Below are 23,214 nucleotides of genomic sequence, written 5' to 3'. Positions count from 1 at the left end.
AAAATTTGGGGGGCTAAAAATCATTTTTGTGGGAAAAAAAAAGGATTTTTTATTTTCACGGCTCTGCGTTGTAAACTGTAGTGAAACACTTGGGGGTTCAAAGTTCTCACAACACATCTAGATAAGTTCCTTGGGAGGTCTAGTTTCCAATATGAGGTCACTTGTGGGGGGGTTGTACTGTTTGGGTACATCAGGGGCTCTGCAAATGCAACGTGACGCCTGCAGACCAATCCATCTAAGTCTGCATTCCAAATGGCGCTCCTTCCCTTCCAAGCTCTGCCATGCGCCCAAACAGTGGTTCCCCCCCACATATTGGGTATCAGCGTGCTCAGGACAAATTGGACAACAACGTTTGGGGTCCAATTTATTCTGTTACCCTTGTGAAAATACAAAACTGGGGGCTAAAAAATAATTTTTGCGCAAAAAAAAAAAATTTATTTCACGGCTTTGCGTTATAAACTGTAGTGAAACACTTGGGGGTTCAAAGCTCTCAAAACACATCTAGATAAGTTCCTTAGTGGGTCTAGTTTCCACAATGGTGTCACTTGTGGGGGATTTTAATGTTTAGGCACATCAGGGGCTCTCCAAACCAACATGGCGTCCCATCTTAATTCCAGTCAATTTTGCATTGAAAAATCAAATGGCGCTCCTTCCCTTCCGAGCTCTGCTATGCGCCCAAAAAGTGGTTTACCCCCACATATGGGGTATCGTCGCACTCAAGACAAATTTCACAACAACTTTTGTGGTCTAATTTCTTCTCTTACCCTTGGGAAAATTAAAAAATTGGGGGCGAAAATATCATTTTTGTGAAAAAATATGATTTTTTATTTTTACGGCTCTGAATTATAAACTTCTGTGAAGCACTTGGTGGGTCAAAGTGGTCACCACACATCTAGATAAGTTCCTTAGGGTGTCTACTTTCCAAAATGGTGTCACTTGTGGGGGATTTCAATGTTTAGGCACATGAGGGGCTCTCCAAACGCAACATGGCGTCCCATCTCAATTCCTGTCAATTTTGCATTGAAAAGTCAAATGGCGCTCCTTTCCTTCCAAGCTCTGCCATGCGCCCAAACAGTGGTTTACCCCCACATATGGGGTATCGGCGTACTCAGGACAGATTGTACAACAACTTTTGGCATCCATTTTATCCTGTTACCCTTGGTAAAATAAAACAAATTGGAGCTGAAATACATTTTGTGTGAAAAAAAGTTAAATATTCATTTTTATTTAAACATTCCAAAAATTCCTGTGAAACCCCTGAAGGGTTAATAAACTTCTTGAATGCAGTTTTGAGCACCTTGAGTGGTGCAGTTTTTAGAATGGTGTCACACTTGGTTATTTTCTATCATATAGACCCCTCAAAATGACTTCAAATGAGATGTGGTCCCTAAAGAAAAAAAATGGTGTTGTAAAAATGAGAAATTGCTGGTCAACTTTTAACCCTTATAACTCCCTAACAAAAAAAAATTTTGGTTCCAAAATTGTGCTGATGTAAAGTAGACATGTGGGAAATGTTACTTATTAAGTATTTTGCGTGACATATCTTGTGATTTAAGGGCATAAAAATTTAAAGTTGGAAAATTGCAAAATTTTCTAAATTTTCGCCAAATTTCCAAATAAACGCAAGTTATATTGAATAAATTTTACCACTACCATGAAGTACAATATGTCACGAGAAAACAGTGTCAGAATCGCCAAGATCCGTTAAAGCGTTCCAGAGTTATAACCTCATAAAGGGACAGTGGTCAGAATTGTAAAAATTGGCCCGGTCATTAATGTGCAAACCACCCTCGGGGCTTAAGGGGTTAAGGGTCGGTTAATTTTAACATTGAGAGAGAGGATCTCAAAAATAAAATCCAGAAAATCACATTGTATAAATTTATATAAATTTATTTGCATTTTGCAGTGAGACATAAGTATTTGATCCCTCTGGCAAACAAGACTTAATACTTGGTGGCAAAACCCTTGTTGGCAAGCACAGCAGTCAGTCGTTCTTTGTAGTTGATGATGAGGTTTGTGCACATGTCAGGAGGAATTTTGGTCCACTCCTCTTTGCAGATAATCTCTAAATCATTAATATTTTGAGGCTGTCGCTTGGAAACTCGGAGTTTCAACTCCCTCGTTTTCTATGGGATTAAGGTCAGGAGACTGGCTAGGCCCCTCCATGACCTTAATGTGCTTCTTTTTGAGCCAGTCCTTTACTGCCTTGACTGTATGTTTTGGGTCATTGTCTTGCTGGAAAACCCAGCCACGACCCATTTTTAATTTTCTGGCGGATGGAAGGAGGTTGTCATTCGGGATTTTACAGTATTATGTGACTCCATCCATTCTCCCATTGATGCGGTATGATCTTGTCCCTGACATCCTCCTTATAAAGCTCTTTGCCCATGTTGTAGAGGTTAGAGTCTGACTGATTGAGTCTGTGGAGAGGAGTCTTTTATAAAGGTGACTATGTAAGACAGCGGTCTAATGCAGGTAACGAGTTGATTAGGAGCGTCTAACGGTCTGTAGGAGCCAGAACTCTTAATGGTTGGTAGGGGATCAAATACTTATTTCTCACTGCAAAATGTAAATTTATATAATTTATACAATGTGATTTTCTGGATTTTATTTTTGATATTCTATCTCTAAATATTTAAAATTAACCTACTCTGAAAATTATGTAGACTGTTCATGTCTTTGTCAGTGGGCAAACTTACAAAATGAGCAAGGGATCAAATACTTATTTCCTCCCACTGCATGAGGATAACCTTGCTTTAGACTCTTACACATTAGAGGTGCACGAGTCCGGTGACTGAACGTGTGCAGGTATCTTTGCATAGTGACATGTCATGTGGGGGTGATACCCGCCTCTTGTGTGCGTCACGGGCAGAGCGCGCGTCGCGGCACTGTGCACCTCCTATGTCGACATAGGCAGAATACGTAGGATAGGTGCGTGATGCCACACAATATCTGGAACCGTGGCGTCACTGACCCCACAATTCGAAGTCTCTAACACCTCTGTTCTTAATCTGAGCGCCGTTACGGCTGTGCGGACTCCCTGGGCTCTCGGAATGGTCAGATCCTGAATCGCTCTGCCCAATCGAGACGTCTGCAGCCGTACAGCGATGGCGGCATGTTCCTTTCTATTCCACCTTTTCAGAGAGAAGTGCGAAGCTGAAATATTACCGCTTTGTCTCCTGTTACAGCCAGAACAAGTCCAGATCTGTAGCTTTAACCCTTTCCACGAGGGATCCCAAAATTGACCTTTTGGGTACCTTAGTGCACTGAGGATACTGACATTAACCTGAGCTAGAAAATCAGGGATGATGACGTGAATTCCTTCATTGCACTTAACCCAAATGCTGCCATTAAATGTGCCCGGTTTCTGCGTTGTCCGGCGTACAGATAATAGGGCGCTCACATCTATTCCGCGCTGTTCTGCGAGGTCCCGTGGCCCAGGTTGCTCTCTAACCACGGAGCAGGAACATTGTCCGGGGTCCTCTGTCAGGGCGGAGGAGCTCACACGTCACGGAGGATGACTGTATAAAGTGACCTTTCCGTGTGACGTCCCGGGAGACATCTTCTCCTTGTTTCTCTGGTATTTCATGATTTGAATACCATCAGTTCGGGGAATAGATGGGCGACATCAACTTGTGCGCCTCGCTCTGTAATTTATGCGCGGCGTTAATAAATATTCACAGTACGCTCTCATTTTTATCACATTAATTATGCCGGGAGCGAAAATCATTACAGTGAATTTTCTTCCGTCCCAAGAGTGAATGAAAAACTTCTCGAACATGGACTGGATGTCTCCAAGTGTGTGAGCTCCGAATGTTCTGTCACATCTGTGTATCTTCTATGCCATAGGTTATGGGTCTGTACATGGGGACAATATATATTCCGTCTGTCTCTCTCCCACGTATCTTCAATCTTGTTATCCCATATCTATCTACACCGTCTCGACTAAAGTATGTGCCCCTCCACATTCACCTCCAGGAGCCTTTGTGACCTCCCATTCTACATCCATAGACCCTCATATGGAGGTGGTCCCCACAGCTAGATCAGCTTCCATTCTTCTGGGAAGACTTTATACAAGATTTTGGAGGGGTCTGTGGGAAATGTTGCCCCTTCATTCAGAAGAGCATCAGTGAGGTCAGACATTGATGCTGGAGGAGCAATCGGGCTCACAATCTCTCTTCTAAAGCATCCCAAAAGTATAGGATGGGGTTGAGGTGATGTTCTTCTACACCAGTCTCCCCCCAACAATGGCTTTATGGACCTTGGCTTGTGCATTGGGGCACAGTCACGGGGAGCAGAAAAGGACCTTCCCAAAACTGTTTCCACAAGGTTGGAAGCTACAATTGTCAAAAATATCTGGTTATCCTGAAGTATGACGATTTCCCTGCTTTGTAACTTGATGGCCGCTCCCTGAAAAAGACCCCCAGAGCATTACCCCTCCTCCACCAAACTGTTCAGTGGGTACAATGCCGTCAGGCAGGTAACGTTCTCCTGGCTTTCACCAGACTCGTCCATCAGACGCCAGATAGGAAATTGTGATTTGTCACTGCATGGAACTTGTTCCCACTGCTCCAGAGTCCAGTTGTGGTGGCTTTACACCACTCCATCCAGCACTCGGCATTGTGCTTGGTGATGTAAAGCTGCATGAAGCTCCCAGCTTATTACCCGACTTATTACCCCGATGGCTCCTATACCGGGCCGCGCTGGTATCGGTGAGCTCTGCACCATGAGCCGGTCTATCAGTGAAGGCAGACGGCATGGCGGGGGCAGGGTGTTATACACCAGGGGCGGTGGGACTCAATGCGGAACGACATTCGTGGATTCCAATACTTTTTCCTTACACTCGGTCATGATGTCAATTTCTTCTACACAGACAATGTAATATATATGGCATCATCTAGTCTTTGTCAGTGAGAGACACTCTGTGGTTGCTCTTCTTCCTAACTAATTGTGTGATGGGGTCCCATGCAGGAAGCCTCCCCCCATCTATGACATCCACGTGCCTAATAATAAACACATTGTCAAAAAAAATGGGCTATTAGTAAAATAAGTTTATTTCCATTTTCCTACATCTGTATCTTAAAAATGAAATCTTGCAGTTTCCATACTGACCACCGAGCTTCAGTCCAGACTCGTACTTCTCGATCTGTAGAGACCACTTCCCAGCAGTCACATTATCATCACAGGCAGGATTACAATGAAAGATATCGCTCGTGCATAAATAACACAATATCCTCACAATACATGATGGTCACCGCTCACCTCCTCTCCCCTCTCTGCACAATGATCTCTGCGCCGCTAACAGAGCATGCCCATAACACTCTCCTACAGAAGTCAGTGGGTGATATCCAGATTTACCAGGTCCATATGGTCAATGTGACTAATATAAAATGCTGTTCAGTCCAGTACAAAAAACACAATACATTTCCTATTGGAAAATAAAAACTTTGGGGGGGTGGGGGGGTTCCGTTCCACAGAATATCAGCAGTATAATACTTTTATTATGGTTTATGGACAGAGGTTTCCCCATCTCCCTGAATAAATTTCGGAAATGACTCCACTATAATTACATCAGATAATAAACCGCCCGACTGATGGCTCTGTATAAATAATTTCCATTGAAAGAAGACAGCCATGCGGAAGGAACGGTAAGCTGATTACTGCCGGTTACTTTCAAGGTGGAGGAGACGAGATGGGGTCAGATCAGTTAATTTACAGTACGGAGGAGACACCAGGATCTGCGAAATGGTGACAGGCAGAAGCGTATGGTACGGCGTGATTAATGTGCTGGGAGTCAGGAAAGGGATAATAAATGGGAAAATGTCGGAGAATCTTATCTGGAGGACTAAAGAAAACCATGAGACCTTCCACAGTCAGTCCCTCACGTTAGGTCATCCGATCTATAAGTCTTCCAAAAATCCATGTGGTTTCTTCTCTGTAAGCATAAAATATGATCATTGATTGCTGCAAAAAGCATCATGCGCCAAACACCGAAATGAAAGGTAATTTACCAAACAGTAAAGGCAAAGGATGAGGCGTCTTCTGTCCACTGATTCTATTCTCGAGGGAAGAAATGTCATGACCTGACTTGTTACCCTGGAGGCTCCTATACAGGACCGCGCTGGTATCATTGCGCTCTGCACCACCGGCCATTCTGTCACATGTTAGTAAGGGCGGACAGCATGGCGGAAGGCCGTATGTTATACATCAGGGAGGCGGAGGGGCCATATGTTATACACCGGGGAGGCGGAGGGCCATATGTTATACACCGGGGAGGCGGAGGGCCGTATGTTATACACCGGGGAGGCGGAGGGCTGTATGTTATACACCGGGGAGGCGGAGGGCCGTATGTTATACACCGGGGAGGCGGAGGGCCGTATGTTATACACCGGGGAGGCGGAGGGGCAGTATGTTATACACCAGGGAGGCAGGGGGCCGTATGTTATACACCGGGGAGGCAGGGGGCAGTATGTTATACATCAGGGAGGCGGAGGGGCCTTATGTTATACACCGGGGAGGCGAGGGGCAGTATATTATACAGCAGGGAGGCAAGGGGCCGTATGTTATACATCGGGGAGGCAGGGGGCCGTATGTTATACACCGGGGAGGCGAGGGGCAGTATCAGGGAGGCGGAGGGGCCGTATGTTATACACCGGGGAGGCGGAGGGGCCGTATGTTATTCACCGGGGAGGCGAGGGGCAGTATATTATACATCAGGGAGGCGGAGGGGCCGTATGTTATACACCGGGGAGGTGGAGGGGCCGTATGTTATACACCGGGGAGGCGGAGGGCCGTATGTTATTCACTGGGGAGGTGAGGGGCAGTATGTTATACACCGGGGAGGCGAGGGGCAGTATATTATACATCAGGGAGGCGGAGGGGCCGTATGTTATTCACCGGGGAGGTGAGGGGCAGTATGTTATACACCGGGGAGGCGGAGGGGCCGTATGTTTTTCACCGGGGAGGTGGAGGGGCCGTATGTTATACACCGGGGAGGTGGAGGGGCCGTATGTTATACACCGGGGAGGCGGAGGGGCCGTATGTTATACACCGGGGAGGCGGAGCGGCCGTATGTTATACACCGGGGAGGCAGAGGGGCCGTATGTTATACACCGGGGAGGCGAGGGGCCATAAGTTATATGCAGAGGACACAGGGGGAAGGGTGGGGGGGGACAGATGTTATACACAGGGGGGCCGAATGTTATAGCCACGTGGTGAAGAGCCACATGTTAAACCCACGCGGCGGGAGGCCGCATGTTTTACCCGCGTGGCATCATGTTATACACGAGGGGGGGGGAGCTAGATGTTATACACTGGGGGTGGGGGTAAGATATTTTACACTGGGTAGTGGGTGAGTGGCCTGATGTGATACACAGTGGGCGAGGGGCCAGATGTTTTGTACGGAGCTAAAAGGGGATAAGTGGCCGGATGTCAAACAGTGGGCGAGTGGCCAGATGTTTTGTACGGGATGGGGGAGGGGTTAATGGGGCAAGGTGCCAGATGTTTTGTAAGGGGGGAGAGGGGCCAGATGTCATACTGTTGGCAAGGGGGCCACTTATTATACACTGGGGGCAATGGGACTGAATGGAAATCCTGAAATCAATGATTAGTGTGACCCCTTAGTTTTATCCATTTAACAGCATAGCGGCAGCAAGGTGGAATATCGGGGGTGAGACCCCGGGACACTGACATAAGGTTCACTCTAAAAGTAGAAAAACAGCAGGCAGCGCTCCAATAGAGCACAAAAAACTGGGATATTTTATGGACACATCTCTCAGATATTTCAGTGTAAGAAGAATAGTGGTGCGTTATCCATCTAGCGATAGGAAAAAGAGGCATCGCGAAAATTGATGCAAAGCCCCCAAGGTATCACCAAATACAATCCCAAAGACTTGGGGGGCTACCCTCCAAAGTCAGCTTTTAGTCTGCCCATGTTTAGATTTAGAAATGTTCTGCCATTATGAGCGGAAACGTTTCGGGGGCCATTCTCTGGCTGTATTCTCCTCTCGCGCTCGGCGGTGTCTTCATACCGGAGACGATCGCGTTCTAGATTACCTCTAATTCCAATTTGTATGAAATGTTGGGAGCGATTCTCTCCGTTGTTCCTCTGCAGAGATTATGTGAGATCATTGTAGGGGATATGTTGCGGTGTTTTTCAGCAATGCCCTCCATCATTTCCATAGTGCGCGGTGTGATCTGCCGGGAATGTCCAGCCTGGCTCGCTCCTCTCATGTCTGCAGATGTAGCGCCTCCTATAATGACCAATCTCGCACTGTCTGGAGCGGCCCGCGGGCTCTCAGTGACATTTTGAATGTCAGATATAATGTCATCGTCTCACAAAGAAAAAGTTTTATACTTTAATCTATCTCGTAGTTATTTCTTGCATAATTCTTTATAGATTAAACACTTATGTCTCCGTAACTCCATAAGAAATTAATATACTGTTAATTTTATTTATTATTTGCCTGTAGTAATGATTTTTTTTTATTATTATTAATCTATTTTTTTTTTTTTTTTTTTTTTGAACCCTTAATCACTTTTTTTTTTATTGGGTCCAGAGTACATGATGAAGCTCTCTGTTGGGTGAAACTGTCATAATGGCTACCTGCAGCCTCCACAAGGGGGAGCTCATCACACACAGATTTTGTATTAATTTATTTTACTCATTTATATAGCGCCATTAATACCACAGCACTTTACAAACATTATTGGCACTGTCCCCATTGAGGCTCATATATAGCTCCTGTTGGAATCCATACTAGTTGTATATTTAAAGGGATCTGCCAGTAGATTTTTGACATTTTAATCTGAGCACACCATGATGTAGCAGAAGAGAGCCTGATTCGAGTGATATGTCACTTATTAGGCTGTGTGATTTAGTTTCAATACAATCCGTGTTTTATCCGACGTAGATTATCGCTAGAGGACTAGGTCTCACATGCAGACCAGTCAGACTAATCTATGTGACTCCGCCCCCACCACTGGCAGCTTGCAGTGTACACTGTCAGCAAGCTGCCAATCAATCAGATGTGTGGGCTGGCTGCTACATCTTCAACAAAGAAAACAGGGATCCTATCAAAAGTACGTCAAGCAGCCCCATAAGTGACACATCGCTGGAAACAGGGTCTCGGCGCATACATCATGGTGCTCTCAGATTACATAGCAAAAACTTGCTGACAGATTTCATTTGTTTTCATTAAGCTCCCATTAGTGGTTGTTGTATGCAGCCTATATAAAAGTATCAAATCCATTAACTTCTTAACGACCCCATAACGTTTAGTTTTTGCTATTTTTCCTCCCTTTCTTCCGAGAGCCATAATTTTTTTTTTTTTTCATCATTAGTCATGTAAGGGCTTGGTTTTTTTTGTATGGCAAGTTGTGGTTTTGAATGACACCATTCATTGTACCGTACAATTTACTGAAAAACGTGAAAAAAACATTTTCCAAGTGCAGTGAAATTAAGGAAGAAAAATACATTTTTTTATGTATACGGTCTTGGATGCATACTACATGTTCACTTCTTATTGTTTTCTTTGTGGGAAGTGTGAGCAGCAATTTTGGCATTTTGTTTTTTTTATGTTTTATTTAATTTATGGCTTAATTTTATATTTTGATATGTTTATTTTTTACATTTCTTTATTTTAAATGGGGATAAAAAGAAATATATTTTGACTATCAAATTTTGAGATGACCACTTTAATCCCAGTGATGTCTGCTACTTAAAAGTATTATTAATTAGTATTTTGACAAATATTTAGCCTTCACTAATCTTGAAAGGGGTTGCTCCACCATCAAAGTAAATTTTATTTATTACACATTGGAATAATAATAAGTTCCACAACTGTATGTGTTTAAAAAAATCCTGTTCCTGTGCTGAGAGAATCTTCTAAATTTGCCCCTGCTTTGTACTGTGTAATGGCCGTGTCTGACCGTGGAGGGCTGCTCCAGTTCGTGGTTGGCACCTACCCCAGCTACTGGCCCGGGGAGGAAGCCTTAGTCACTTAAGATAAGTGAGTATACAGATTAAACAGCAGGGGCTCAGACCTGCTACTTTTTGAGGTATCCTGTTTCTCTGCCTGTGGTAACACAAGAATGAGTGTTTCTCTGCGTCACCAGTGGTGACGTGGCAGAAACACTAGCTCCTGTGATAAAACAGGCAGGAAAATGTGTTACCTCAGAATGTAGCATCTTTCAGCCCCTGCTGTTTCATCTGTGTACTCCCTTATCATAAGTGACTTAGATCCCTGCCCTCCCTAGCCAGGAACTGTGGAATGTGCTGACATGACCATTACACAGTACGCAGCAGGGGGCACATGTATAAGATTATCTCAGCACAGGAACATTTTATTTTAGCGCATCCAATTGTGGAACATATTATTCCCAGATCTATTGATTAAAATGTAATTTCATTGAGGGAAACCCTTCCAAGCTGATAATGGCCGACATTTATCGAAAAAAAAAAAAATGCTCGAGTTGCCGCGGTCTCATGTCTCGTGGCTGTTTGTCAGCCGCAACACCTGCAGGGATTGGCTAACAAACAGGAAATCTCCGCATGTGTTGCCGATGTCGAACAGCCGCATAGACTTAAGCGTGCCAAAAATACTCGATTAGGACACGAGCGTGCTCGGATAACGCCTTATCCAAGCACGTTCGCTCACTTCTAATCAGAACTAAACTTATTTATTCCTTTAGCACCAGTTAAAGGGGTTTCTGCGGGCACAGGTTAACCATTGCTAAGTCGGAGGGGCTCCGCTACTTACTGATCTGGTGGTCACCCATACGGGAATCCGAGGTTGGTACTAATCCTCCTGAACTCGCACCGTTCCAGACCCTTTTCTATCCTGCAGAGCTATGTAGTATATTAAGCTGTAAGTCAGACGTTAGCTTGTTTTTAAAGTAATAGACCAAAAAGTGTTTTAAGTTGAAAAATCTTAAATGATCAAAAGGCCGTATTTATAATTCTTACTAGTAAATGTCGGAGGCACCGAAGGTCCTTTCTCAGATCTCTTCTTCCCACTATAAATAACATGAAAGGGACAGATCCGATGTGCCTTATTAAAGAAGGCGACGAATATTCCCCAGTGCCGGATGGAATTGAGCTTTCCTATTTATTCCTAACCTGTCTGACTTTGGAGACCTCTTCACCTTTTGAGATGACACCATATGGATTTTCTCGCTTCCATTCACATGTCATCAGCCATTCGTTCCATACAGGCTTCCTCTAATACCATGCTGAAATGAAGGAAGGATTTATAGACGTGGGGCGCGGTACGTTGACTCAGGATGTGTTGTGACTTAACCAGGCTAATTAGCTCCTTTTTAATATTACCTATTTTTTTTGCCCTACAATATCTTGGTCTATTCCAAATTTCCACATCCACCTTTCGAGCCAGATCGCCCTGATTGCTTAAATGGAATAGTGGTGGCACATTCTTCTGAGGTTGCCATCTCCTAGACTACGATGGACTAAACTAGGTTCCTCACCAATGCCGGTCATACATTTGAGATAACTGTTGTATAAGGACAGCTTTACCCTTCGATTGCACCATAAACCTAAATACATCAAAAATAAGCAGAAAAAAAAGCTATACTATACCAAAGACCATAGTAAGGACTAGGGGGCACTCGTTGCGAGTGGAAGAAAGGCGATTCTGTCAGCTATACAGGAAAGGGGTTCTTTACAGTTAGAGCAGTCAGACTGTGGAATGCCGACCACAAGAGATAGTAATGGCAGACACTGTAGCTTTTTAAAAAAGGGCTGAATGATTTCCTCAGTACAAATAATATTGCGAGTTATAGAAAATTTAGTGACAAAAGGTATGAGTGGTGGAGAAAAGTTGAACTTGATGGACCTAGATCTTTTTTTCAACCGATGTACCTATGTAATATGTAGATAAAAGCCCATAGAATCTAAAAATACGTGGCGCAACAGTCAATGGCTGGCATTGGGTTTCGCCTAATGGCTTTTTCATGGGATGAAGCATTCATGTCTCACGTTTTTTTTTTTTTTTTACCTTTTTATTTTCATGTCAATGTTAGCATTTTCAATTTGTATTATTGCTAGTCATTTGAAGATACGCAACACTGGTTATAAAATGTTAAACCCGTATCTATATCTTAAGATTATAACATATAGAGATGGCACATGTACATATTAGTTCAACATTCTACAATCTGATGTGTAAAAATATAAAGGAAAAGCCATTTCTTACAAAGATATTCCCTGAGATATAGATGGTGCGAAAATGTATTCCATTATGTATTCACCACAGCTTAGAACCATTGACTTCAATGAGAACTGTGTAATACCTCATTTCTCCTCTGGTGGCACTATACATAAGTCAGTCAGTGTGCAACAAACCCCTCTACTTACAAGACTTCTTCCTTTCCAATTCATTTGACCTTCTGGCTCTCACTGAAACCTGGATCTAACAGTCTAACACCACCATCGCTGCTCCTCTCATGTGGTGAGCTACAATTCTCACATACCCCCAGACCTAAGGTCAGAAAGGTGGAGGTGTTGGTCTACTCCTTTCATTACAATGTGCTTTCCAGGTTCCCCCCCCCCCCCCCTTCCCCGTTACCCTCCCTTATGATTCCTTCCCTTGAAGTCCGCACTGTTAAACTCTTCAAGCCCTTTTCCCTGTGAGTGGCGGTTTTGTATCTCCCGCTGGGCTCCCCTCATCAATTTCTGGATAACTTTGCCACTTGACTTCCACATTTTCGATCCTGTGACATTCCCACTCTCATCATGGTGGACTTAAAGGACCTCATTGATGATCCGCTCTCACCATCTGCCACTCCTCTTCTTTCTCCAACCTCCCCCTTTCTGTGTTTCATAGTTTACTAACTCTCCTACACATGTAGATGGGAATACGCTGGACCTGGTCTTCTCTCTGCTCAGTGCATGACTTTACTAACTCCCCTCTCCCGCTGTTGGACCACAACCTTCTTCTCTGTCAAGAACTGTCTCCACATGCAGGACACCCCCACATCGCACGCATACAGAAATCTACGTGTGATCAATACCCAGCAGTTTATGAACAATATACAGTCATCTTTAGCTTCCATCTCCTCCCTTTTCTGTCAAGACTCAATATTGTCACATTATATTAATACATTGCAGAGTGCCATGGATGAAGCAGCACTGGCTACATGCAAAAAGACCTGACACAGACAGTGGTATCCTTGGCACATTATGCAAACACTTTTTTTGTCCAGCACTGCTCAAGGTGTGCCAAGCGTCAGTGGAGAAAATCACTTTTAGCAGAAGACTTCATCCACTATAAATTCATGTTCAAAACTTTTAACTCTGCTCTCCATCTGGCCAAACAAGTCCACTTTACCACCCTCATCACATTACTATCCAACAATCTCAAACGACTCTTCGAAGCTTTCCACTCTCTCCTGAGTCCTAAAGTACTGGCCCCTGTCACTAATCTCAATACTGATGATCTGACCACTTACTTCCTATAAAAAAAATCAACCACATCAGTCGACAATTTTGCACAATCCCCTCAGAGCATGGATCCTCTTCCCTCCCGCAACCCAAGCTCACTTTCCCTCTTCGAGCCTGTCACATAAGGAGTTACCAAGCTCCTCGCTTCTTCGCGCCCTCCAACCTGCACCAGTGATTCTTTTCCCTCACATCTCCTCCAGTACCTCTGCCCAGCTGCCTCTACCCACCTAACTAAAATATTTAATCTTTCTTCTGGTATTGTTCCCTCTTCATTCAAACACGCTGTCATAACCCCTTTACTTGAATAAAATATTCCTCTACCAGACCTATGTTGCTGCTAACTATAAACCTGTCTCTAATCTCCCCTATGTCTCTAAGCTCATGGGATGTTCGGTCCACTCCTGTCTCATCCGCTATCTGATAACTCTCTTCTTGACCCTTTACAATCTGGTTTCCCAACTTTACACTCAACTGAAACTGCCCTCACTAAAGTCTCTAATGACCTATTAACAGCAAAATCTAATCGTCACTACTCCCTGCTGATTTTTCTGGAACTCTGCAGCATTTGACACTCTGGATCACCAGCTCCTCCTCACTATGCTCTGCTCTTTTGGCTTGAGGAACATCATTCTTTCCTGGTTCTACTCCAGCATTTTTGACTGCTCCTTCACTGTATCTTTTGCTGACTCTTACTCTTTTAATCTTCCCCCTACTATTGGGGTTCTCCAAGGATCAGTCCTAGATCCCCTGCTTTTTATCTCTATAAGCTCCCACTATTGGACAAACAATCAGCAGATTTAGTTTCCAGTACCATCTGTATGCTGATGACACCCAATTATACACCTCTTCTCGTGATATCACCCCAACCTTAGTACAAAATAACAAGGATTGTCTGTCCACTGCCTCTAACATCATGTCCTCACACTATCTGAAAAAGAATCTCTCCAAAACTGAACTTCTCATGTTTCCTCCCTCTACTAACCTATCTATGCCCAATATTTCAATTACCTTGGGTGGTTCAGCCATAACTCTCAAGCGGCATACTCGCTGTCTTGGGGTTTTATTTTTTACACACAACTTTCCTGTCTTTCCTATATCCAATCGCTCGCTCACTCATGTCACCTGCATCTTAAAACCATCTTCAGAATCCGACCTTTTCTCACCTTGAAACTGCAAAAACACTTATCGCTCTTCTTCATTCTCGGTTGAACTGTTTCAACTCTTTACTGATCGGTCTCCCTCTTACCAAACTTTCTCCTCTCCAATCCATCCTGAATGCAGCAGCCAGAGTCAAATTTTTGTCCAGCGGCTTCACCGATCCCTCCACCTTGTGCCAGTCACTGCACTGGTTACCCATTCGCTAAGGAATACAATAAAAACTTATCTCTCACCCACAAAGGGCTCCACAGCTGTATCCGTGCCCTCCGTTCTGCAACTCCGTTCTCCGTCTCTAAGACTTCTCTCATGCTGCACCTGTGTTCTGAAATGCACTACCCTAAATGATATATATATATAATTTTTTTTTTTTTTAAGTGTGCTTTAAAAACACATCTCATTAGACAGGCCTATCACCTTGACTCACTAACCTAACTAAAGCCTGTTAATGATAATCTGCTCCCTCCTATTCATCTTTCTCCACATACTCTAAGCACCCAATAGAACATGGTGACTGCACTTAGACATATCCTTGCTGATGACCGGATCATGCAGCCTAATATGAAAACCTTTATTATATTGATGGCTGGACCATACATGACAGCACGTTCCACCTATCATGTCCCCCCTATTTCCTTACATATTGTAAGCTCGCAAGTAGCAGGGCCCTCACTCCTGTAACTGATGAAATATGTTAGTTTGTTCTGTATATGTCCTCTCTCATATTCTTCGTATTCTGCGGAATATGTTGGCGCTATAGAAATAAAATTGTTATTGTACAGACTATAGCTCTCAGCAGAATAACTCCTTTTGATCAGTTTATTAAACGACCGCTTTGGACAATGCATTCCAGGATGCTGAACTCTGTATGGGACGCAACAATCGTAGTGATTACAAAAGAGGGGAAGGAGAAAGATCTCCCGGATTCATATAGGCCGTTATCGTTGCTGACATCGGACGTAAACATTCTAGCAAAAATCCAGGCCACTCTGTTGAATTTGGTCATCTATTCAGTTATTCACTCTGATCAGTCCGGGTTCATGCCTTGTAAATCAATGACCATTAACCGGCGAAGGGTATTTTTAAACCTGCAAGCGGCACAAGATAACCACTTAATCTATTGTCTCCCTTGATGCCGCTAAAGGTGTTTTAAAAGTGTTGAGTGGAAGTGTATATGGGCGGTTTAATTTCATTAAATGGGTTAAGATACTCTATGAATCCCCAAAGGCTAAAGTACAGGTCCTTCTCAAAAAATTAGCATATAGTGTTAAATTTCATTATTTACCATAATGTAATGATTACAATTAAACTTTCATATATTATAGATTCATTATCCACCAACTGAAATTTGTCAGGTCTTTTATTGTTTTAATACTGATGATTTTGGCATACAACTCCTGATAACCCAAAAAACCTGTCTCAATAAATTAGCATATTTCACCCATCCAATCAAATAAAAGTGTTTTTTAATAACAAACAAAAAAAACAACAAATAATAATGTTCAATTATGCACTCAATACTTGGTCGGGAATCCTTTGGCAGAAATGACTGCTTCAATGCGGCGTGGCATGGAGGCAATCAGCCTGTGACACTGCTGAGATGTTATGGAGGCCCAGGATGCTTCAATAGCGGCCTTAAGCTCATCCAGAGTGTTGGGTCTTGCGTCTCTCAACTTTCTCTTCACAATATCCCACAGATTCTCTATGGGGTTCAGGTCAGGAGAGTTGGCAGGCCAATTGAGCACAGTAATACCATGGTCAGTAAACCATTTACCAGTGGTTTTGGCACTGTGAGCAGGTGCCAGGTCGTGCTGAAAAATGAAATCTTCATCTCCATAAAGCATTTCAGCCGATGGAAGCATGAAGTGCTCCAAAATCTCCTGATAGCTAGCTGCATTGACCCTGCCCTTGATGAAACACAGTGGACCAACACCAGCAGCTGACATGGCACCCCACACCATCACTGACTGTGGGTACTTGACACTGGACTTCAGGCATTTTGGCATTTCCTTCTCCCCAGTCTTCCTCCAGACTCTGGCACCTTGATTTCCGAATGACATGCAAAATTTGCTTTCATCAGAAAAAAGTACTTGGGACCACTTAGCAACAGTCCAGTGCTGCTTCTCTGTAGCCCAGGTCAGGCGCCTCTGCCGCTGTTTATGGTTCAAAAGTGGCTTTACCTGGGGAATGCGGCACCTGTAGCCCATTTCCTGCACACGCCTGTGCACGGTGGCTCTGGATGTTTCCACACCAGACTCAGTCCACTGCTTCCTCAGGTTCCCCAAGGTCTGGAATCGGTCCTTCTCCACAATCTTCCTCAGGGTCCGGTCTCCTCTTCTCGTTGTACAGCGTTTTCTGCCACATTGTTTCCTTCCAACAGACTTACCATTGAGGTGCCTTGATACAGCACTCTGGGAACAGCCTATTTGTTGAGAAATTTCTTTCTGGGTCTTACCCTCTTGCTTGAGGGTGTCAATGATGGCCTTCTTGACATCTGTCAGGTCGCTAGTCTTACCCATGATGGGGGTTTTGAGTAATGAACCAGGCAGGGAGTTTATAAAAGCCTCAGGTATCTTTTGCATGTGTTTAGAGTTAATTAGTTGATTCAGAAGATTAGGGTAATAGGTCGTTTAGAGAACCTTTTCTTGATATGCTAATTTATTGAGACAGGTTTTTTGGGTTATCAGGAGTTGTATGCCAAAATCATCAGTATTAAAACAATAAAAGACCTGACAAATTTCAGTTGGTGGATAATGAATCTATAATATATGAAAGTTTCATTGTAATCATTACATTATGGTAAATAATGAAATTTAACACTATATGCTAATTTTTTGAGAAGGACCTGTAGAGGCTTATGAGGGAATATCAGATCGATTTGAGCTTTTCAGGGGAGTAGACAAGGTTGGCCGCTATTGCCGCTTCTCTTTGCACTTGCAGTAGAACTGTTAGCTTGTATTATTAGAAGACACCCAGGGATAGAGGGTTTTAAGTATGGGAACAAAGAAGAAAAGATTGTTCTGTATGCTGATGACTTATTATCCATTATTAACTCAGAATACTCTATTCCAAACATAATGAACACAATTGAGAGATTTGGGACCTTTTCAGGCCGGACCATAAATTGGTCTAAATCCGCTCTTCTAAATAGCAGTACTAATGGAGTCCAAAGCTAGAAGTATGCCCAAAGTTCAGAAATTTAAGTATCTGGGAATTTACATAGCTAATAAACCAGAGGAGTGTATACCATTAATTCTAAGTCTACTAGTTTTTGAAATGAGGAACAAAGTATGTGTATGGGAAAACTTTCCTCTGTCAGCCTTGGGGAAAAGAAAACCTCATTAAGATGTGCTTAATGCCATACATTCTGTATGTTGTGCATAACTTGCCTGTCTGGATTCCTAAATACTGGTTCAGGAAAATGCACAACAACTTTAGAGATTTGGGGGTGGAAAAGAGGGACTCCTAGATAAAGACTGGAAAAACTACAATTACCAAAAAATCAGGGGGGGGGGGGGGGGGGGTTAGCTTTGCCTCATATATATGGGGTCCTACTTAGTTTTCCAGTTTCAGCACTTCTTAGACTGGGCATCCGAGGAGGCCCTGGAAGCAGGTTTGATGTAACGGTCAGGGTGGTGAAACCACTGTGCTGTGCTGTGATCCGTGGAGGGTGTGACTAGGTGCCTTATCAAGTCTAACTTCTGATGCGCGGCGGCTGACGATACCGCAATCCGAGGATGGACAAGGAAGACGGAACCATGTGCTACACTAGGACTGACCTTGGGTAGATGGCAGCTGACCCCCAAGGGGAGAGGAGGCAGAACGACCAGGAATGGTAGTTTTAGCAAGTACTGGGTGGCACAGCTAGTATATTGACTGGCATGACGGACACACAGGCAGGTGGCTACTGACGGGCATGACTGGCATCCTGGCAGGTGGGTGCAGGCGTGCACGGCTGACATACAGGCGGGTACTGCTGACAGGGCAAGCAGGTATACTGAGATATGAGCACTGGGACCTGAGAACTAGCAAGCGTGTTAGAAACAAACTACAATATTTTTCGGACTACAAGATGCACTTTTTCCCCTCCAAAAAAGGGGGGAAAATGGGGGGTGCGTCTAATAGTCGCAATGCAGGCTTACCGTGGCAGCAGAGGTGCGGCGGCAGAGGTGCGGCTCCATCTGCGCACGCGCGGCCTCCCGCGGCCATTTTCCTGAAGCCCCGGGAAGCAGAGCGCTTCATCTACACACGCGCGGCCTCAGGAAGATGGCCGCCCCCACCGATAACAACAGGATTCACCCGGCTCTGCTGCTTACCGGGCTGCTGCATCACCTCACCGGAGAAAGAGACCCCGCTTACTGCGCCTTCTCTGCCGCCACACCTCTTCGCCACTCCTCTGCCACCGCAGGATTCAACCGGCTCTGCTGCTTACCGGGCTGCTGCATCACCATACCGGGGAAAGGGACCCCTCTCACGCCATACCTCACTGCGCCTCCTCATCCCAGCACCTCCTCATCCCAGCACCTCCTCATCCCAGCACCTCCCCACCTCTGCTGACACCATGCCTCCTGTGACCCTGCTCTGCCACCGCCAGCCCTCAGGTAAGATACTGTAAATTCGGACAATAAGACGGACCCCCATCTTATAAAAAAAATCTTTTTTTTCTGCAATTTTCACCCCAAATTTGGGGTGCGCCTTATGGTCCGGTGCGTCTTATACTCCGAAAAATATGGTACAATGTTTCACAGGCACCTCCATGCTGGTGGAGGTGCCTTAAATAGTACTTCATTGGCTGGGGACACTTTAGGACGGTGCGCACAGCCTCTTTAAGAAGGAGGGAATGCGTGCGTCCTAAGCACAGTGACTGGGAATCTGTGCGCTGTGCGTGCATGTACCCTGGACATCAGCAACAGGAGAGGAGGGAGGAGGTGTGGGACCGAGGTGGTGAGTCGGCGTCTCTGCTGGGGAGTGAAGGCAGAGACGCTGGCGCTACAGTCAATAATATTAAAATACTTGGGAGATACTGGAGATACTACAAATTTGTGTGATTCTAGTAAGTCAGTATATACTCTGCCCAGTGACTGGTCCATAAAATCTGGTGGACATGTAAGAAGACTGTTTGGGATGACATGCTGCTCAAAGTACATGCCTATCTGAATTACTTTAATCTAGTGGAGTTGCGAAGATTGGAGGTATTTGGAGAATGGAAGAATCGGGAATTTCAATATGTGCATCAGTTATACTCTGATAACCATCTCAAGTTGTTCGAACAGCTGAAACAGGAGTTTAATTTGTGTGAAAATAAATTATTTAAATACATACAACTAAGACAAGCAATACGGGCTCTGGAAGCCATCTCTGATCTTTCTATATCCTCCAATAGGCTGTTAGACTTCGTAGTACAGGCAAAATCAACGAAGGGAATCATCTCTCTGGTTTACAACTCATTGTTGCTGAAGATTTTGGGTGACCCAATGTCCCAGGTTCAGAGTAGATGGGAGGAGGATGTGGGTAGCATTTCTACAGAGGAATGGAAAGAGGTGCTAGATCCTCCAGGGTTGGTTTCATTAAACACGATGCAGAGACGGTCTAAACTGTTTCTAGAATTGTGTGTTAGGATTAACGGAGAAGGTGGGAGGATCTCCCCAGGTACGGTTAGCTATTGCTAAAATACTCTACTAGATTGGAAAATTTATAGTGACACACCGGCTGGCAACCAGACCTCCATGTGTGGAAGAAATGGTCCAAGCTCTCAACTCTAGCATCTTAATGGAAATAAAAGGTTTATATCTAGAGGGGGGCAGTTGGTAAATTTGGTAAAGTGTGGGGAGACTGGATTAGGTGCGCAGTTGTGGTTTCGGATGAGCTGGCTAGAGATGTGTTTTTTTTTAATTTACTGATCCTATAAATTACATTATCCTACTGCACAGACAGGTGGGAATCATATATGACTGATTGTCTAAGGGTCACACCTATGTCATTATTGGTATGGTTTTATTGTAATGCACACAGAGGGGAGGGTGAATATTTGTTCTGGGTCCGGAAGGGGAGAATTGTATGGTGGTTATTTGAATATCATTGAATGAATAAATAGTTTATATTGGTACTATTCCTGTATATGTACTGTATGACGACATGCAAAATATTCTGCTGTAAACTGTTTGGCGATCAATAAGTTTGATTTCAAATAATTATAAAAAAAATTCAACCACTTTTGTAGAGATTATTAAAAATGGACTAATTATTTTTCTCTAAGGAAATCATCTAAAATCATCACATTCTGCTTTGCCCTATGATCTGAACTGATTTTTTTTTTTTTTTTTTTTAAAAGGTTCCTAAAGGCTTGCCTTATTTCTCGGTGGATTTTGGACTACAAGGAGGTTTTGCTCACATTATTGAAGACCATAACAAGTTCCCACATTATTTTGGCAAGGTATTTGTCTTTTGATGACCACAGAACATTTCTCAAGTTTCTGTGTTCTATTGGTTGTGAACATTAGTAGGAGCTTCTTGTCCTGGTAATGGGCTGCCTGCTCCATGTCCTTCTAGCATAGGATCCAAAATTCTCTTAAAAGTCACTTATTCAGCGACTAAAAGCAATGTAAAATTCAGAGTGATCACATTTATCACATTGTGAATCAATGGTCCATAGTAAACCCTTCTGCTGACTGCATTTCGTGACATTTGAAAGACTTGAATCACTCAAGAATAGATATATTCCCCATATTTCCATCCCATGATGCACTATTTCCATTCCCTGTACCTTAAAAGAGCATAGTAACATGATGGTCCACCTAAAGACTCATTTATAGAATATACGGCTGTGACCTATATATGAGAAAACACTGACAGTGCTTCCGCCTCCAGACCCAGTGATAGTGTGATCTCTGGGTGTAGAGAAGCAGCAGCTGCTGGGTCATAGGAAATCCAGTCAGCTTTGCTATGCAGACTACACCTCCTTATTTCATACTTTTTTTTCTTTTCTTTGTGCTTCAAGACCTATTTCAGTCAGTGACCTCTTCATGAAACAGTTGCCATCCTGTATAACTGTGCAGTGATGGTTCAGGGACCAATTATTATAACTAGGGCTCACATTCAATGGGCCAATATTGGTGCTGTTTTGGGGTGAAAGGACACAGTTAATTTTTTGTAATCTCATAACACCTCATTACTACATATTGTTTTCTAATAGCTTATCAGGAAGTGATCGCACCACTAGATCTTCCTCTTTTGCGAGGTTGACAGTCTCCTGTTGAGGAACTTGGATGGCATCTGGTTAGCAGTTTCATACCTTGCTTGTGTTTTCTAGGAAATCATCGGTGGCATGCTGGATCTGGAGCCCAGAGTCTGGAGAAAAGCCGTGCGAGAGAACTTTGACGATCAGAGGAAGAAGGTTTTACAGTTTGCACAGTGGTGGAAGCCCTTTGATTTCACAAAAACAAAAGAGTAACATCGGTGCAATAAATGTATTGTAACTGTTACATTGTGTGTATATATTACTGCTCACTATATACACCGGGCACTTTTTATCTTTTTATTTTAAGTGTGATCTGAAAACAGAAAAAAAGTAAAATTATTTTAATAAACTTTGTAAATACTTTTTTTTTGGCCTCAGTTTAATAATTATTTGAAATTCTTGTTTTTTTTTTCATGTTCAAATGATAATGTAGGCTTAACAAACACAGTAGCTGCAAAGCAACATAAAACATTATAATTTTTTTTAACGTAGCCTCTCTATTGCAGAGATGTTGGGAATTAAAGGTATTTTGTTATGATTGGTCAGCATCATACAGGGAGAAGTACACGCCCCCAGTGAAAACTATCTGATAACACCCACTTGAACTTAACAAAATTTAACTCATTAAGTGCCAAATACTTTGATGCTAAGAATTCTACAACAGAGGCAAAATTAAAAAATATAAATAAGTGAAAATCTTTTATTCCACTCGGCAGGTAATATTACAAAAAAAGACGACTGAGGGGCGATCTAATAACCATGTATAAGTATATAAGGGGACAATACAAATATCTCGCTGAGGATCTGTTTATACCAAGGAAGGTGACGGGCACAAGGGGGCATTCTTTCCGTCTGGAGGAGAGAAGGTTTTTCCACCAACATAGAAGAGGATTCTTTACTGTTAGGGCAGTGAGAATCTGGAATTGCTTGCCTGAGGAGGTGGTGGTGGCGAACTCAGTCGAGGGGTTCAAGAGAGGCCTGGATGTCTTCCTGGAGCAGAACAATATTGTATCATACGATTATTAGGTTCTGTAGAAGGACGTAGATCTGGGTATTTATTATGATGGAATATAGGCTGAACTGGATGGACAAATGTCTTTTTTTCAGCCTTACTAACTATGTTACTATGTTACTATGTTACATTGTGTATCCAGTTCAACATGAGAAAATTGGTGGAGCGGTCTCTTGTCATAAACGTAATTTTACCTGGTGTAAATGTTATTCTCCTGAATCTGGTGGTGATCTTCCTTTTGTTCCTGCATTCCTCTGTTCCCGAGATGGCCTTCTCTTTCCTGTATAGAATTCTGACCTATTAGCCAACGGGGTGTGGTGCTGAAGACGCCCACAAGAGTTGAGGATCACA

At 43.5% G+C, this 23,214-nt stretch overlaps 1 protein-coding gene across 1 annotated transcript in view; it reads left to right on the top strand.

Moving 5' to 3' along the window:
• The window catches only part of CWF19L2 (CWF19 like cell cycle control factor 2), a 198,483-nt gene extending 176,266 nt beyond the window's left edge, over window positions 1–22,217 (top strand). Inside the window, exons 17-18 of the mRNA XM_069759126.1 lie at window positions 20,946–21,047; window positions 21,924–22,217. Of these exons, the coding sequence (XP_069615227.1) occupies window positions 20,946–21,047; window positions 21,924–22,064 (243 nt within the window). The 3' untranslated portion in view covers window positions 22,065–22,217. The remainder of the gene's footprint in view (window positions 1–20,945; window positions 21,048–21,923) is intronic.
• The last annotated feature ends 997 nt before the right edge of the window (window positions 22,218–23,214 follow it).

This window comes from Ranitomeya imitator, chromosome 3 (genome assembly GCF_032444005.1).
Source record: "Ranitomeya imitator isolate aRanImi1 chromosome 3, aRanImi1.pri, whole genome shotgun sequence".
Classification (NCBI taxonomy): Eukaryota; Metazoa; Chordata; class Amphibia; order Anura; family Dendrobatidae; genus Ranitomeya; species Ranitomeya imitator.
Note: the sequence above shows the minus strand (reverse complement) of the source record. Positions and strands in the feature narration are given on the sequence as shown.